At 41.2% G+C, this 17321-nt stretch overlaps 1 protein-coding gene across 2 annotated transcripts; it reads right to left on the reverse strand.

Moving 5' to 3' along the window:
- Positions 1 to 20: 20 nt before the first annotated feature.
- Positions 21 to 17260, reverse strand: LOC101170332 (monoacylglycerol lipase ABHD2-A). 2 transcript variants are annotated; one of them, XM_004066889.4, is made up of 11 exons: positions 17057 to 17260; positions 16078 to 16132; positions 15279 to 15494; positions 10438 to 10613; positions 8566 to 8733; positions 8167 to 8350; positions 7653 to 7745; positions 7078 to 7179; positions 6872 to 6941; positions 6698 to 6782; positions 21 to 3434 (listed from the first exon to the last, which is right to left on the reverse strand). In XM_004066889.4, the coding sequence occupies exons 3-11, from the start codon at positions 15485 to 15487 to the stop codon at positions 3226 to 3228; spliced, it is 1296 nt and encodes a 431-aa protein (XP_004066937.1). In that variant the 5' UTR covers positions 15488 to 15494; positions 16078 to 16132; positions 17057 to 17260; the 3' UTR covers positions 21 to 3225. The 2 variants fall into 2 exon arrangements, with proteins under 2 accessions (XP_004066937.1, XP_020568041.1); XM_020712382.2 differs by lacking the exon at positions 17057 to 17260 and adding an exon at positions 16749 to 16901 and having other exon boundaries at positions 3101 to 3434.
- Positions 17261 to 17321: the final 61 nt, after the last annotated feature.

A 17321-nucleotide genomic window follows, 5' to 3' on the forward strand; every position in this document is an offset into this window, starting at 1 on the left:
AAAGAAAAGGGAAACAATTCTTTGTTTTGAGAAAATAATTTATTTTAGAACACAACCATTTTTCCTTACATCATTAGTTCACACACACCAATAGTTTTCATTCACAAAAAACACCCAATGTTCAGTATATGAGTGTATTATGTCCTTTGATGGTGTTTCATCCATTTCAAGTTTGTAAACCAAAATTAAAGCTGTATAAAACACTAGGAGTTCCCATCCAATTGTTTTCTCCAAATAAAAAAAAAAAACAGTTTTTTAATTTCTTATTCCGAATCTATTCAACATGAAGCAGTTTTATATTTGGGTTATTTACAGCATATTAACTTGAGAGGTGACTTTACAGCTAAATGTGAGCCCGCAAACTTGATTGATACCAGTAGCAGTTAGGATAAGTACACAGGAGAGCAATCTTAAATTAATACAACTAAATATTTTAAATCCCACAATTCATGAAAAAAAATTTTACTGGTAAACTTTGGTCTAACATATCTTGAACCAAATCTTTTTAAAACAATAAAAAACAGGTTATTGCCTTGTTTTGTTTTGAAGACGTGGTCCCTCAAAAATACACAGTTCTTCTTTAATTATCTGCTTTGCAAACAGGTTAGGGTTGCTGATGATTTGACAGAATGCCTCAACACTCATCCTCTGCTGCATTTGAACAGGCTAACAACACAAAAAGTGAGCATACAAAAATACAAAAAAGAAATTATATATTACTAGAAAAGAAAATTCATCCAAATAATACATCCAATCCTGCATTTTTGTGCAAAGTTGGAGAGGCATAAAATCCCAAAATGAATACAATACTGCAAAACCTGGGTTAGTGCTGGTGTCACTGATCTGATTCTTGAATCCCAAACCACACCTGATTTCTTCTAAACCAGAGCTGCGGACTGTTTTTTTGAGAAAACGTTTTCCACAGACATCTGGCAATTGTGTTTTGGTTTCCCTGACAACAGATGGCAACAGTGCCGTTGGAGGCAAAGAAGGAGGGCGGCAGCAAGCCCTCCCTCCTCGTGTTAGAAAGGGGATCGGTCTGATCACTGATCCACATTAAACAAATGAAGGGTTTCCACTCAAACACTCATCCCTTCAGTCACAGAAGGCTGTCGATTTCCAGCCGTTTCACTGGAAATGATTGTAGGGAGGTCCAAACATTCAAGATTACTTTTCGTTTGAAGAGAACAAAAACTAAGTGACAGTGCAAGTCAGATTGGTGTTCAGTATCGGCAGAAACCCTGAGTTGGAAAAGGAAAAGTTGGATCAGTGAAAACCCTTTTTCACATTAGTCTACCAGCATTGGTGGGAGTAATACCTGGAATTCATAGTATTTGCAAGGAACCCTTTTAAAGGTTTATAAATGTTGTCAATCTGTCAGATATTTTCTTTACAGCACCCTTGGGTTTCATTACACATAATATGAATTTTGATTTTAAAAAAAAATCCAAATAGATCCAATTTTAAACTTTTGAATAAAAAAAACCATAAAGCCTTTTTTAGGCGTCAAACAACATGTTCAGGCGAAAAACAAAACAAAACAAACTTGTTTTGTCCTCGTCAAGTTGCGACTAAAACACAACTGCCTTAAATGTGTACATGCAAAATACTATCACCCAGGTATTACAACACAATTCTTGGCCTTTACAGCCTAACAAAAGGCACTGTTGTCAGTCAGTCATTCCATCTAGCAAGTCAAACCAGCTGTTGGACTGGTCACAGTGTCTATAACAGGATTTAGATCACAGGTTCCTTGGCTGGACTCTTTTATAAAGATCCTAGTGACAATTTATGTATTTAGGTCCCAGAATTACAGTATGATTCCAACAAAACAGTAATAATCTTTCATTGCAGATTATAGATTCATGCTGCATCGCTGCAACACCTGAGGAAAAAATAATAAATGGAGAAGCCGTTTGGTTATCAAACAAAAATGCTTTTTTTTTTGTCCTAAAACAGTACAATCACTGAAAATAAAACTAAAATCTCACTAGAGATTTAAGTTTGGTTCAGTTTGTTATCCTCAACCCTCCTACACATCAAACCTCACAGCTTGAACGACCCCTAAACTGCTGAAATTTCCCCTTTCGTAGCAGCACATGGGTAAATCTTAACACTGCGTTCTCTGCTTTTTCAGACAAAAAAAAAAAATGGCAGGATCCCCTGCTGGCTGTTTTGATGTTTACACCACCAAACAAACAGGACTGAATGGTAGGTCTGTGCTGTAAAAGGATGATATCAGAGTCTTGCTGAGCTGAACCTGCAGCTGATCAAAGGCAGAAGTAGGTAAGAGGGCTTAAAGACACTTAACAGACAACAAGGGAAACATTTGAGTCATCTAACTTTTTGTCATCATCCTTTTTCCCCTCTCTGCGCTAAAGTCAACAGTTTTCAGAGATCTGTTTTGGACTGATGAGAACCTAAGAGATTGTGGCATACGATAGTGTAAAGTGCACTGAATAAAGTGGGAGGACGAGCTGGTGGGAATGTGCATGGATCCTCTGCTCATGTTTGCAAAGCACCCAACACATTCCAGTGCTAAACAAAAGGAGCAGAACTGGGTTGTGATTTTCATGTATCAAATCCCACCGTGATACTTCATTTTTTTTTTTCTCTCTAGAAATCTACACCAACAATAGGGCAACAATTCATCCGAAACAGACACTAAAAAAGGTCAAAGGACCATGAACAGAGACTCAACCCAACGACAACGCGTGCCTTGGTGGGTCGTGACCTCTTGGATGACACACGCATACCTGAAGCACTGTGACGCACATACATACTACAAATATGCTGCTTTGGTTAAAACAGCAGACTAGGCTGTGTGGCCTTGGAGGTGTTCAGCTTCATGTAAGTACAGGAAGAAGGCCTCAGCTCCTCAGGACAGGAGGCTTCATGTGTGCTCGATTTTCTGCCATCTCCAAATAATCTCGTCTGATTTGGTCTCAGTTAGCAGGTCGTCACTGCCGTCTAAACGCAGAGTGACGGACTCGTGGTACTGGAGAGGAGCATGAAGGCAGTTGATTCTTTTAGTCTGGTTGCACACTGTAAGGTGGCGGTGATCTCCACAGGCGGTAAAAGGCTTGTAATTGGAAAGTGTGGGTCTATAACGGTGACTAGCACCACAGAGAAGAAGACGGAGGACAGAAAAAGTGTCTGCATATCGCAGTGTGCTGCTGGAGAGGATGAGATGAGGGAAAAGTAAATACATAAACAAAGATAGTTCTAGACTTTTGCCTCGACGCAGGAGTTCTCAGACAAGGGGCCGCTTTGGCACGGTGGTTTCTGTCTCTCCCACTGGCACATGGCATTGGCATAGCCCACTATCACTTTATCCATCCAGGTGAGGGGCTGGGGAAAGAGGACGTCCCCCTCGAAGAAGCCCAGGTGGCCGCCGTGGAGCGTCAACGCAAAGATGACATTCTGCTTTTTTCCTGAAAAAAGGGAAACATGCAAAAAAACGACGCATCAGATTAAAAGGCTGAATCCGTAAAAGACAGTCAGGGTGGAGTCAGGCAAGCAGGAACTTTGTGTATGTTTTGCTTTTACTACAACAAAATCAAACGCTGAAGTTGGGAGGCAATTATCATTTAGAAATGCCAGCTTTTGTGTACGTCTGGTTTGGACTGGCTTAACAGGTTTTAGAGTCCATCTTTCTCAACCTCTAATTGTTTGGTTGCCACGACAATGCTTTAATTATGGAGTCATACCAGTTTATTAAGGCAGAAGGTGATCCCTCTCCTCTAGGGGTAGCTCACAGAAACACCTCTAACATCTTAATAGGTAGGATATTGCAAGTTTGGTGAGCCATGTTCATGACAAAAGAAAATTGTTCCCCCGAAATTACTGATTTGTGGCCAGCTCATTTGTGTACTCAAATGCACATTTTGTGTTTCCACCATTTACTATTTCTTGGCCACAAATTAGCATTTTATGACCAGTTTGTGTGCACAAATTAGCATTTTGTGTGCGCAATATAGTATTTGTGAGCAAATATAATTTTTGTGAGCACAATGTAGTATTTGTGCTTACAAATTAGCATTTTGAAGGCACAAAATAGCATGCTGTGGGTATAAATTGGTAGTTTGTGGACAAAAAAATTAGCATTTTGTAGACGCAACTAGCATTTTATGTGCACAAATAAGTATTTTGTGGCTAAAAATTAGAAGTAGAAATTGAAGTTACTAAAAATACTCATTTGTGGATCAGTATTTGTCAATACTCAAAATACTAATCGGTGTGGACAAATTTGTAATTCATGTGCACAAAACACTAATTTGTGCCCACAAATGCCAAAAAATGGAAATTTGTGGCCACAAATTATTATTTCAGGGGAAATAATTATTAATTATTTTATTTCTTTTCAATGTCATGTCCAAGACTCCATACAATCATTCTCTCATATATATTTATGTTTGAATGCCAAAAAAAAAACTCTTAAACATAAAAATGATATCTCTGTTTGAGCATCGAATATATTTAATGCCGGCCGTTTATTGTTCCATTCGATCACTGCAGGAGGATTTTGTTCTGAATGTGAAACATCTCTGAAATCCAAAGTAGGCCACCGCCACTGTGAAGGCTCCCGGTTAATCCCTTTCTGACTGCTGTGTGCAGAATGCGGCAGCTGTGGACAGCCTGAGACGCAGGAAAAACGTTATCCCGGATTGTTTTCTTCTTTCACTCCTATCTGGGTTAGTAGGGAACCCTGATGCCGATGAATGGTGATTAAAGGCCCACAGGGCTTTCAGCACCGCCCTGCAAACCCTTCATGACAGTTGAACTGGTGCCCTTGGATAACTAAGTGCTCGGTCAGACCCTGAAGCTGACAATAGAGTGAGAGATGGGTGACAGCTGGAGTACAGGTCCTAAAATATTAGTGAGCATCCTTGAACCAAAGGAAATAGGATTTTACCACCTCTATGACTGCATCTTCATCTGCAGTAAAGGTGCAAAACATAGAAGACTGTGAGCATTTTGGTTTTTTTGTACCTCAAAGAGAACTCTAAAACTCATATTAAACACCTTTAATCCAGGATAATCCCAACACCAATACAACAAGCATTATTCTGTTGAGTCCTTTTCTTGCTATTGGGTGGGTGGGGGTGTGTGCGAGCATCACAGTAGAAGATTTTGGACAAACGGGGGCAGCTAATCCACCTTTCTGTGAGTGCAGCTCTTTAAAGATCAACACTCAGTCCACTGTGTTGGAATTAGCAGCATGCACCTTTTCCTCAGGACTCCCCCGCCCTCACACTCCTCCGTGTCACATTTTCCTGTTTCCAAAATAGATTTGCAACTCCACTGACTCACTTTAGTTGACACCAGTCATGAGTCCATCTTTGACTTAAGCTGCAATTGCAATGCTTTCTTTGACGTTCAAAGGAATGAACCCGGTTTTGGAAAAAGAAAAAGTCACTTTGTTCAGGAAGATGGGCCTGAAGAAAAACAGACCTTTATAGTTGGAATGTCTTAGCTGCTCCAGCTGAAAATATTACTCATACACTCATGCTCTGCTCCCCGCCCTGTCCTGGTTAAAAGTGCACGGCAAACTCATCAGAGGCCCCTTTGAGATTTCAGCAACGACTTCTGAGAGCCAGCTCTCTTGCCAGCAACAACCTTTATGCAGACAGACAGGACATGCCAGGCTAACCCACAGACATTCAGCTAAAAGTATCTGCAACAATCTGTCTGCAGGTATATTCAAAATCAAGGGTGGAGAGGTGTTTGGTATATATTTACTACATACTTTTCTGGAAAAAAAAGAAATTGCAGGTTTATAGCGTTTAGTTTTTTCTTTTTGAAACACATTTTGTAAATCAAGCAACAGCTTCCCTTCTCATCATAGAATCAATGTATTGCACAAAGGACTGCAAGTCCACAAGTCAGTTCCTCTGTTTCCATTTGTTGCTTGTTTACATCGATGCCACGACAACTCGTCTTCTGCAAAGGTTGAGGACTTCAGAGAGGATAGAAACGCAGAGGAACCAGTGAAGGTGGAAAAATCTAAGCCAACTCATTATCCTCTCTGAAAATCTGTCGTTTTCAGATTCTTTTTTTTGAAATGGCGTTGTAGCTTTTAAAACCAAAACAAGGAGTTTCCTCATAAAATGCATGTTTTTGGCTCAGATCTAAAAAGAAGAGTGAGTGCAACATGCAAACGTGGAAACAAATGTTAACCAGCCGTAGTCTGATGGTTTTGGGGTTGTAGAGAGGAGCAGCTGCTTATTAAGGAGAGTGCAGGTGGGTTATGCAGTTCCCTTGAGGCCATCTCAAGGGACGTCATGATAATGAAACGCACAAATAGTCGTGCTTGTGGCAAGTGTACTGTGAAGCATGTGTAGGAAAATGTAAGTTGCACACACTTATACGGGTGATGTCCTAACGCCACACTCCAGTCGTTAGTAAGGTGTGAACACTTGCTCCTTACTGATCGCACACAAATGTTCAAAACATGAAGCATGCCTGCGTCTCACCTACTTCAAGGTAAGGGTTCGCTACGACTCGTCAGCGACAGCATGCGAGTAGATGAAGATTTTCGCTCTATGGCTCACTGATATTTTACAGATTTGCCTATTTTTGGCCCACAAACAACCCATATCCACCCGTAAGGGCAGTTGGACTAAGGCTCAATATGGACAAAGACTCAGAGTTATTTTTAGCACGCGGCCTCAGTCGTGACACAGCTCTTAATCACCTGCTAGTGTTCGAGGGATGTTGAGAAGTGAATCATGAACCAGGGGATCATCTGCGGAGTTTACCAGCAGCAGCGGCACATTAATCTGCAGAAATATAGGATATCATGTAAAAAAAAATATCATTTTAATGTGAAAGAAGAAATGTTTGAGTAGTGAGCACAACCAGTTCTTACATTGTGAATATAATGTACACAGCTCTCCTTCTCGTAGTACTCTTTGAGCGAGCTGTGGCCGTGGAACTTCCTGTAAAAGGGAAATTAAAAAAAGAGTTTCAATTAACATAGTCAAATGGTCATCTGTGCGACTGCAATGAGGGAAATCAGTGAAGTATTTCAGATCAAAACCAACACGTTTACACTCAAACTGTGTGTCCACAAACCTCATGACGTTGTCGTCAATCTGCATGAGGGACGTTGCCGTGAAGAGTCGACTGACATCGGCGTCCAGCATCTTAAAGGAGCTTTCTCCAAACAGCTTGTGTCTGTTGTAAACAAAAGTAGCTTTTTTTTCTTTTAAATCACAACAGAGTTCAAAACTACCAACAGTTCATTCTGCAGACAGAGGTTCATTTAATCCTGTATGAAAGTTAGTTAAAAAAAAAAAGTATTCCACTGAACAAACAATTAGGAGTGGGATTAAAAATCAATCATTAATATTAACCAAGTCTTTGGTTCGAAAATGCAATATTGACTCATTAAATCCATACTTTGCTTTTTTTTTTAAATAGTTTATTGTATTTTTCTAGAAAACAATTCCTTTTAGATTTTAAATAGAATAAAACTCCTATCTGGTTAGTTTCTATGACTTGTTTAGAAAATAGTGTTTATCATATCCAAGCAATATTGAAAAAAGAAAAAAATATTTATTCAATCGAATAAAAAAAATCAAACTAAATCTGAGTTTTGGCAGCAATACGTGACCCCGTTTTTATCTTCTGAAGTATAAGAGTGGTACCTGTGTGAGAGGATGATTTTCTTCATGTTGTCAGCCATGAGAAAGTTGTAGAAGCGTCTGAACTGATCCCATTGTAGGAATGTTTCCTGAGCCCTGAGAGGAAACACGCAGGATGTTAGCTTAGTGTTAGCTTAGTCCACAGTCCATACAGAGTCACTGAACTGCCCTGCTTATCAACAGGACAAAGAAAGGCTTGGGTGGAGAGGAGCCAAGGTGTCATGGACTAAGAAAGCTTTTGAAATTCAAACTATATTTCAACAATGAATTGCAGTGCAGTGTTTAGATGTTTCAGTCTATCATTAAACTCACTAAATAGTAGTCTAAAACCTCAGTGGTTTAGCTGGAACTCATAATTTACTCGCATTATTCTAAGCTGATAAATGTGTTGTGTATTTGTGTACTATTCTTATTTGATTGCTTGACATAGACCATTTCAAATCAAATGTGCACATAAAGTACCGGTGTAATAAAGAGACGGCACACCGGATGAACCGATGAAAGGATAAAAACCAACCTGAGAGCGCTGTAGCCCTGACAGACGCTCACGCAGCACAGCACGCGCTCCTGGTTTTTCCTGTTCTCCCCCAGGAACTTGCACACGATGTTTCCGCCCAGACTGAAGCCCACGACAATCAGCTGAGTGTGAGGATATGCCCGCTTGATGTAGCCCACCATGGATGCAAACTCCCACGTGCACCCTTGTAAAGCAGAAAAACGCACTGTAGCCCACACGTTTGTCCTGCTCAGCATTTGGTGAGTTTTTACAGCGCACCAGGTTTAGAACAGGTATACATTAAAGACTTTGACGAAAATGAACAAAATGAAACAAAACAAGAGATTCTAAGGTTACGACACCAAATTCAATCTCTCTTTTGCACCAACTGCCACTAGTGAGAACAATTATTGGCCTCACCATAAGTGAAAATCCGTGGAGAGGTGAGTTCGATGGTGGGCAGAGCACCCAGGTGATTGAGCACAGCGCAGCGGTAACCCTCCTTCTGTGCATAATCCACGAAGGTGCGGATGTAGTGCTTCTCGCTGTGGTTCCCGATACCAGGACATATCACCATGGTGATTTCATCTGATGAGACAGTTAGACGGATCGGGGAGATTTCTGCCAGTGAGAAAGATGTAAACAAACTCCAGGGCAGAGACAGCAGACGACTGTTAGGAATAAGCAAATCCAGAAGGATCAAGCAGTTTAGACTGTCAAATGCAGTTTAACTGAGCAGAATGGAAATAGAAACCTCTTATTTTCAAGAACCAAATATCCCAGGAGGCTTACACTTTCTGAGAGGATTAAGGAATCTAAGTTAAAAGAAACCCAAACTAAAATGCTTATATTGGCTTAGTGCATTATAATTAGTTTGACTTGGAGAGCAGGGCACTCTAACAGCTTTGCAATTTTAGAATAGGGAATGCCACTGTTTACTATTGTTAATGCCCCAATATATTATGGGTAACTCCTACAGCAGCAAGCAAATTGGAATTGAAGTTCTCAACCAGGCCATTGTCATCAACTCACAATACTCGTGTGTACATTCAACGTTAAAAAGGGGTGCTATTGTACAAGAGACCCCTGGTTCACAGATTGGGGGAGATTCAGTAGATGTAAAAAGATGTTGCAGCTTCACGACTCTTTGTAAGCTGCATTGACCGGCAATGAACTTAACTGCTGTCCCATTATAGCTGTGAGATCCCTCAATCAGCATAAATCAGGATAGATCTAAAACACTCAATGGTGATATCTCTGCAGTTCAAAGTAGGCAAGTCATTTAAAAATAAAATATTGTTTTTGTGAGTAGAGTAAAATCATCTCAAGACATAAAATGCATCCGAGTCATTAGTCAGGGTTCCTTTTAAAAAAGTAGTAGGGTCTGGGTTACACAGAGAATTTCCAGGAAAATAAAACGGCTCCTATGAGTTCAATCCCTATTTTATGTCAGATTTAAACCAGACACAAAACAAAAAAATCCAAGTAAACGAGAAAGGGTTTTTTAGGGACAGTGTCTTGTTGTCCCAAAGAGTTCTTATATAATTGTATTTATTTTTTTCTATCTATTCCTGACTGCAACAGAATCACACACATTTCTATCAGGAACAACAACAACAAAAAACACGGAAACCTCAAGAAGATCCAAACTTCAAGTCTCTTCATCCGGGACGGACAAACACTCAATAGGTGTCGCATCAAAAGACTAGACAGAAGTAGCAGCAGTAGAATTACAGTTTAAGTCAACACAATAGCAATATGTGACTGAGAAGTATTTAGGATTGCAATGACTGACAAGGTAAGAACTGAAGTTAGCCATCATGTTTTATGGCTAAAGTCCAGAGGCAAGAAAAAGGATGGAGTGAATATTGAACTGATGCTGGATACCTATTTCAAAACCACAACGGCAGTTTGGAAAAGACAAAACACTTGGGAGAAAACGTGTCTACACTGGCAGAACAAAAGTAGCAGAAGAGGGGTAATAGTTTTGAAGTTATTCACCCTCCTCTTCAGCATCAAGTCTGAACAAGCAAGACTGACATCTATGAGATGAATAGCTGCTAGTCCTGCTGCTGCCACTGGAGACCAAGCTATTTACTGCTTTGGAGTGTTTTACTTCCCATTTCCACCTGGGCTATGGTTAGTTCATGACATGGACTGATATTGTCTACCTTTTGAACAAATCAAAATGGTAGACAAAATCAGAGAAGCAATCCTTTTATCTTGCCTTCTTATTGCCAGTTTAAAAAGATCATAATGTAAAAACACTCATAATCTGATGAAATGCATCACCTCCTGTCAGATGCTCCCCCAGGGGCTCAAAGAGGTCAAAGGTTGCTGTGGCCCCGTCCTGCATGGGTAGATACTTCCTGATTCCACTGGGGTGCGGCGCGCTCACCCGGCCAAGTTTACCGTACAGCGCCGTTTGGAGGTGCCCGCTTTTACCCCACAGCAAGGGAGGAATGTACCTGCGAAACACAATGCTGGACTGTTATACACACAATCAACAGCCATCATTTCACACCACCTCTCACAAGCAAATACTGTCAATAGCAGCTTGAACACAAAGCTGTTTTATAGGTGTGACCCTTTGAAGAGCCACTCCAATGAAAATTTGGTTTTTGGTGTTTTTAACACGTTCTCATGGCATTTTTATCACGATGGAGGACACAAGTACAGAAAATAAAGGTTAAAAATGCATGTTTCAGTATTTCTTTATTCAATTTGTTGGGAATTGGGAGCAGATTAATAAAAATGCCGTTTGAAAAAGCTTGTAGCTGTTACGTGGAGCTACAAGCTCCCTGCTCCACCCTATTCTCAAGCATTTAATTGTAGACGAGTAGATCTGTGTGCGTCTTTGTTTTTCTCGTCTGAGCTGGTATCTGGCTCAAAACAGCTGGATAGCTCCAATATAGCTCGTAATATTAGGTAGGGGGTTGTGGGGGGCTGTAAGCTAGCAGGAGTGTGTGAACAGATGGATGACAGGAAGTAGGGACGGGCTTACTCTGTGTCAACAGTCACAACTCAGATGAATTTCTGATGGACTACTGCCGCTCTGCAGAAACTATGTTCTCTAGAAAATGACAAAGGATTTTGGACTTTGCCTAAAAATGGCATAAGCATAATTAAAAAAAACACTGGGAACGATTTTACAATAGATCAAAAGATAATCTGAGTGTCTTCATAAAGATGACAGATTATTCAAATCTAGTGGCATCTCTTTAGGAGTTAACTGTAAGAGGGAAATCCTTATGTCACGTAATGAATGCTACTATACACCTAAACAAGGGAAAGAAGAAAAGATCTCGTGTACAAACCCCTGCAAAGCAGTTCTTATCTGACTACATTACCTAAGATAAGATAAAAACCTGCCGACTCCTATAATAAATGATTCAGCTTCTTCAAGACTTGTAAATTATCTGCATTATTATAAAACCTTTTGGAACGAAAGCAACATTATCGATAAAAGCAGCTCTCCTTTTAAACATCTGTTAAATAACTTGTGAGACTATTTTTAAAGAGCTCCGTCTGATCTGCTTTAGACAGGTAGACGTTTATTTTGAGGACGGTGGATTGACCGGAGAAGTCAGCGGTTCTGTAACATCCACAGTTAGCCCTGCACTTCCTCACCTCACGCTGTGACACAAACAATAGCTGCTTGCAGAAATGACACAGTTGCATAACAGATGTGACAAAGAGCTGACCACTCCCACTTGCGCTAACGTAATTACTGCCAGCATCCATGGCACATGTGGTTAAAGATTAACACTTTCTAGAAGTCACTGAGCCAGGGGAAGAGGAAGCGTGCATCCCCGTTGTCATGTGAATGCAAACATGTTTACTGACAGATTAGCAGAGTGCATCAATGACAGGAAGAGAGTTTATCAGCACTCTGGTGCTCCAGATGATTAGATTAAATACATGTGTTAACAAAATAAAGGCAATTTTTAATTATTTTTTTACTAAACCTTGAGATGAATATTAGTACCTCTCTATGTGAAAAGAACACAGGGAGACCAGGCTGGTACTTGTTTTGATGACTGTGCCTTCTAGAAGAGCAAATGTCACTTTCTATTTAGTGTGTGTGTGTGCGCTTGTGTCCTTCACAGCTGTTGGGTAACAAAAAAAACAACGGATGTGTCATTGAGGTTTCAGAGGTTAAAGATCTAACTTCCCTATCAAGGTAGAGCTGATGTTTCTCACCATCTATAATATTTGATCAAATTAACTCAAAATTGTAAACACATAGTTTAGAAATGTGTTAACTTATGTTACATAGGCTCCTAAAATACTTTCTTGCTGTTGTTTGCATACCTCTGCATTGTTTTGACTAGGTCCTTTGTTGATTTCTTTGAAAGCATAAGCTGAATGAGGAAAACATGGCAACGAAAAACTTTTTTGGAAGTCTCTGAGATGTTCATTAACCACTTTGACATCGCAGGTTTTCAATTGTTACAGCTGTATAATCAGGAAAGGCAAACACTTTTTTTTTTTAATGAGTAGGAACGATCGAGAAAAACAGCTGTTCTTGTATGTTCCCAAACCCCAAATGCTGCAGATTGTGTTAACCTTACAACAACCTCTCTATCCGTTCCACTGAGAAATTGATCTGTTATGCAACAAAGCAGGGTGGTGCTGGGAGATAGTAGAAGACTTTGCAGCATTAACAATGCAGACAGGTTGGAGGATTTGATTAGTGTGGTTCACATGAGGGCAAACGTGTTTTTCTGCATAGAGGAATCCACAATATTATGAAAAAGCTTCCCATTTAATCCCTCTCCAGCTGAAAGGCAAACAACTGTTTTGTGTTTGAAATGCAACTTTCTTAGCAAAACAATTTAACTAATCTAAAAATTAAGCAGATTACAAACAGAAATTTTGATTGAAGAAATAAAAAGTTGAGTTTTTACTGAAAAGGGCCAACTTTAAAGCCATGCCAACTCTGCTAAGAGAGAGTACCGTAATTTCCGGGCTGTAGAGCGCACCTGGTTACATGCCACACCCAACAAATTTATGATGGATGTGCTGCGTTTTACAAACACAAGCTGCACCTGTATACATGCCACATGCTGTAACAACTCAATCTGTGCGACATTGTTCACCCTGACTCACACTGTACAACCACTATCAGTATCAGAGTGCAAAGAGTAAACACTGTATTAGCTCATTTGATCACAGCCACATATGCCAAACAGCCTGAAACTGACTTCTGCTCACAGCTCCCTCAGTCATGGTGAGGAATTTTACACCCACGATTCCCCACTTCCCATGAGTCTTGGGGGCTTAAGGCGGGGCTAACCCCCAGGTCGCCACAAAGTGTTGTAGATTGAGGATGTATATGTGCTGAAACCGCGCGTGTCTAAGGAGCAGGGAGCTGCAGCGGAACGCAAGAGCAGCTCTCCCCTCCTTCCGCCTGTGACATGGCAGCAATGTGGTAGTCAGAGGGCTGGTTAAAAAACACCAGTAAAAGAGACCAGCAGTGACTTAGAAACGCGCACGTCTCTGCGTGGCACACGGCTCTGTGCGATCTGCGCGGCACACACACTTCTTCTGGCACACGTGCGCCAGAAGTTTCCTTCCACAACAGTGACACACCGTAACACACCGCTAACAGGGCTGGTTTAAAAAACATGGACGTAAAATTCACTGAGAGCTTTCTTTATCTTCCTCCTGTGCACGGGAACCATGGAAGTTTTCCTCCTTAGTGTCGGATTGGAATAACGTCAGATATTCTTCGCCACACTCTCTCAGTCTCTCCTTCATTGTAGCTGTCAGTGTCACTCTGAGGCAAATTCACTCCTGAGTTTGCGCTGTCCTCTCCGTCATGCAGCAGACCGGTTTTTCCAAACCCTTTGGTGATGGTTGATTTTTTTCACACTGCTCTTAACGATTGCTTTTAACTTGAAAGCTGCGTCATATTGTAATGGCGGTCACATGCACGTTGGGTCTCATGGCACCAAAGGATTGTGGGATGCGGCTGAGCATGGGTGCTTCTTTTTGTTGCACCATGACTGAAGTGTCTAAGAGCAGAATTGACGTCCATGCTGTTTGACTGTTTGTGGTTGTGTCTAAATAATCAGACTTGCTGGAAATAATTTCATGCCTTCAGCTTCCCCTCTGAGACTGCTGGAGCGCTCCTGGCGGCCGTTAAATGACTGCTTAAATCAGCCACATCATTTAATGAGCCACAGGGTTGAAATGTGTGACATAAGTAGCGGCTTATAGTCCAGAAGATACTGTAGTCTGATCCAATAACCTTAGTGTTGCATCGGTTTTACAGGTGAGAAAACTACTTTAATCATAAATATAAATTTCATCTTACTGTGGTGAATGTACCGATATTATTCATGCAGGTCAGGCGAACACAATCCAAAAATACGAGAGGAACCTGGCTGCAGCCTAACATCATCGGGCGAAAGTGGAAGTTGTGAAACTTACCCTAACCCCAATTGCAACCCTAACCCTAAACCAAAAGTGTTCAGAATTGTAGAAAAAATAAATAAAAGCTTTAAACTGGAAAAACTGTAATTGCTAGGTTGTCTTATTGTTAAATTTTTCTTGTTTTCTTTTACAAATGAAGTAGGGGGGGGGGGGGGGGGGGGGGCTTCCAGGCCTGGTCAAGGACTTCCAGGTATAGACGCTGATGTCTACAGCTAAGTCCTCTTGAAAATACAAGGTTTAGCTCATGTAAGAGCAGAATAGAACACATAGAGAAACATTTCTGGTTTTTTGAAGCCCACATGGTCCAGAAGCAGTCCTGTAACCATGGCATACCTTAAATTACGGGAATCGAGGTGTGACATCACCCATAGAAAATGTACCTCCAGCTCTCGTGAAATGAGGCAAAAATCCCACACTAGTGCTTCCTGATACGGCCGTCGCCATGTTGAAACCAGTCGACAGCGATTGGGCAGAGTCACTCTTACGGCTTATCTATGGCAATGGCGACAGCAGTTGGCATAGATACGATGACTCAGAGAGACTCGGACCAATCGCCGTCAGATGGTTTCAACATGGCGGCGCTCGTATCAGGAAGCAATGGTACTTCCCAATTTTAGAACACATGAAGGGAGGGGTTGAGCTGTCCACTGTTTTTACAGTCAATGGACGGCACCAGCTAGAGCAAAACTTACTCTTTGGAAAGTTGGGGGCAGGACTTGAGTAAGAAGCGATTGAGGGTGGTGTCCTGGTAGGTGAGGTCTGGCGGCGCGGTCGGGCTCTTGAGATTCAAACAGCGGACGAGGATGTAGAGGATTGTGGCCACCGCCGCCAGCTTCATCCCATCAAACATCGCCGGCATCTCTGGAGAGATGGTGTGCACGTCTGACTCGTGGACACTCATGATTATGCTGCAGTAAAAATAAAAAACAGTAAACAAAAATGAAGATCCACCTTCAAATTCCGTTTAAACAGCATAGAAAAGCAGATTTAGTTTAACAGCATTACAAAAAGGGGAAAATCTGATCATCATGAGCTGTGTATTAGTGCGGATGCCCTCCAACAACAGATCTGTTGGAATGCAAAGTGAGAGCATCCAAGTCAGATAAGGCCCAGCGAGTTATTTACGGCACTTAGCCTAATTACATTAAACACAGCTAATAGAAAGCCGTACTACCAAAAGATAGTGGTGCTGCGGTTACTTTAAATAAATAACAACAGTCTAAACACGGTGATCTCATACCTAAATCTCACAAAAAGACAAAAAAAAAAATACTATTGGAAAAAAAGTGGGGGGGGAAAGGAAAAATAATCTATAAAAAAAAGAAAAAGGAAATCAAATAAGCAGAGAAGCATCACTTCACATGAGTAAATGAGAGCATATGACCAAGTGGGGGCATGAAACTTCTAGCAAGTGTTGCAATAGTTGGACAGAAACACATGACGCAATAGGAATAAAATTCAAAGTTAGAGCCAAATACGGCTTTTGCTTACCTTTGTGTCAGAGGTCACGAGGAAAAGTCACAGCTCTGTGGTCAACCTTATGAATCTGAAAGAGAAAAGTTAACAGAAAATGTTGATCACCAAATAAAATAAAATAACCTACTCGTGACCACTTTTCCCATCAATATTTTTGTATATGTGGGAGCAATGGCTGATCGTTTTAGTTCCATTCTGACACACATAGACCCCTGATCCAGTGGCACCTTAATGAGAGGATTTTCAAAGTAAAAGGCCATTAAAAGTTAAAAATATAAGCAACAACAATAACAACAGAACCAAAACCATTTAAAGACCTAATATGGTAAAAGGACATACAAACAACAAATATTTACAAGAGACAAACAAGTATCCCAAAGCTTTGTTGACACTTTCCCCACTCATATTTCCTAGGGGGCCTTTTTATAACATTTGACCCCTAGGGGCCCGTGTTGCACAATTCCTCAACACAAACAAAACATGGCTACATTTAAAATGAATTCGTCAATGTGGGCAAAATTACAGTAGTTTTTGAATAGTGACTGGTTAAGAATCGTTTCAAAGCCGATTCTTTCTATCACGACTCACATCTCCTGCCACAAGGACACAGACACACAGCTGTTGGCTTCCATCCCCACCCACGGTGACACACCTCCATGCAGAACACAGGACACCAACACACTTACTACTCTGTTTTTAAGGCAGTCCCTTTCGACTATTCGTCCACCCTCTGTCGTCCCCAAACTGAAAACCGAGTTGCCCTTTTGATCGAGTCCGTTGTCCGCCCACAATACTACTTCCTGCGACCGCTCTCGCCCGCCGATGGCCTGAACCTCCGCTAGGACCCGTTTCCCCCAAAAGCATAGCCTTCACGTCTGCAGTGTCAGGGAGCATGGCATCGTTTAGGACGTTTTCATGGTAGGACAACAACTCGACTGGTGCAGCATCATTTCCGTCGACCTCAAACTGCAACCAAAACAGCATCTTCACTTACCTTCTTCACTGGAGGGTATTAAAGAAAAAAATCACAAAAGCCTCCGTGTTCTTCCGACGCCACTGGCTCTCACGAGTGACTTTTTAATTCCTGAACGTTTCATTAAACCACAGAGACCAGCTGTTCTCCCGCGAGGCGATAAAACAGAGCTACAGGCACGAGCTGAAGTAGCATCCCCTGCTATGACAGCCCACTTCCTAGAACAATCTGCTAATTTGCATCCGAGCGATCTGATTGGTCCAAACCGCCGATGACAACAGAGGAG

Source organism: Oryzias latipes, chromosome 3, assembly GCF_002234675.1.
Source record: "Oryzias latipes chromosome 3, ASM223467v1".
Classification (NCBI taxonomy): Eukaryota; Metazoa; Chordata; class Actinopteri; order Beloniformes; family Adrianichthyidae; genus Oryzias; species Oryzias latipes.

What these genes read in the sequence shown, in the direction of transcription:
- LOC101170332 (XM_004066889.4), bottom strand. Translation starts at nt 15,487, where the DNA reads ATGAGTGTCCACGAGTCAGACGTGCACACCATCTCTCCAGAGATGCCG. An exon ending in TGCCCCCAACTTTCCAAAGA is followed by an intron (nt 10,614 to 15,278) that starts GTAAGTTTTGCT and finishes TGTGTTTCGCAG; the next exon opens with GTACATTCCTCCCTTGCTGT. An exon ending in GGGGGAGCATCTGACAGGAG is followed by an intron (nt 8,734 to 10,437) that starts GTGATGCATTTC and finishes CTGTCTCATCAG; the next exon opens with ATGAAATCACCATGGTGATA.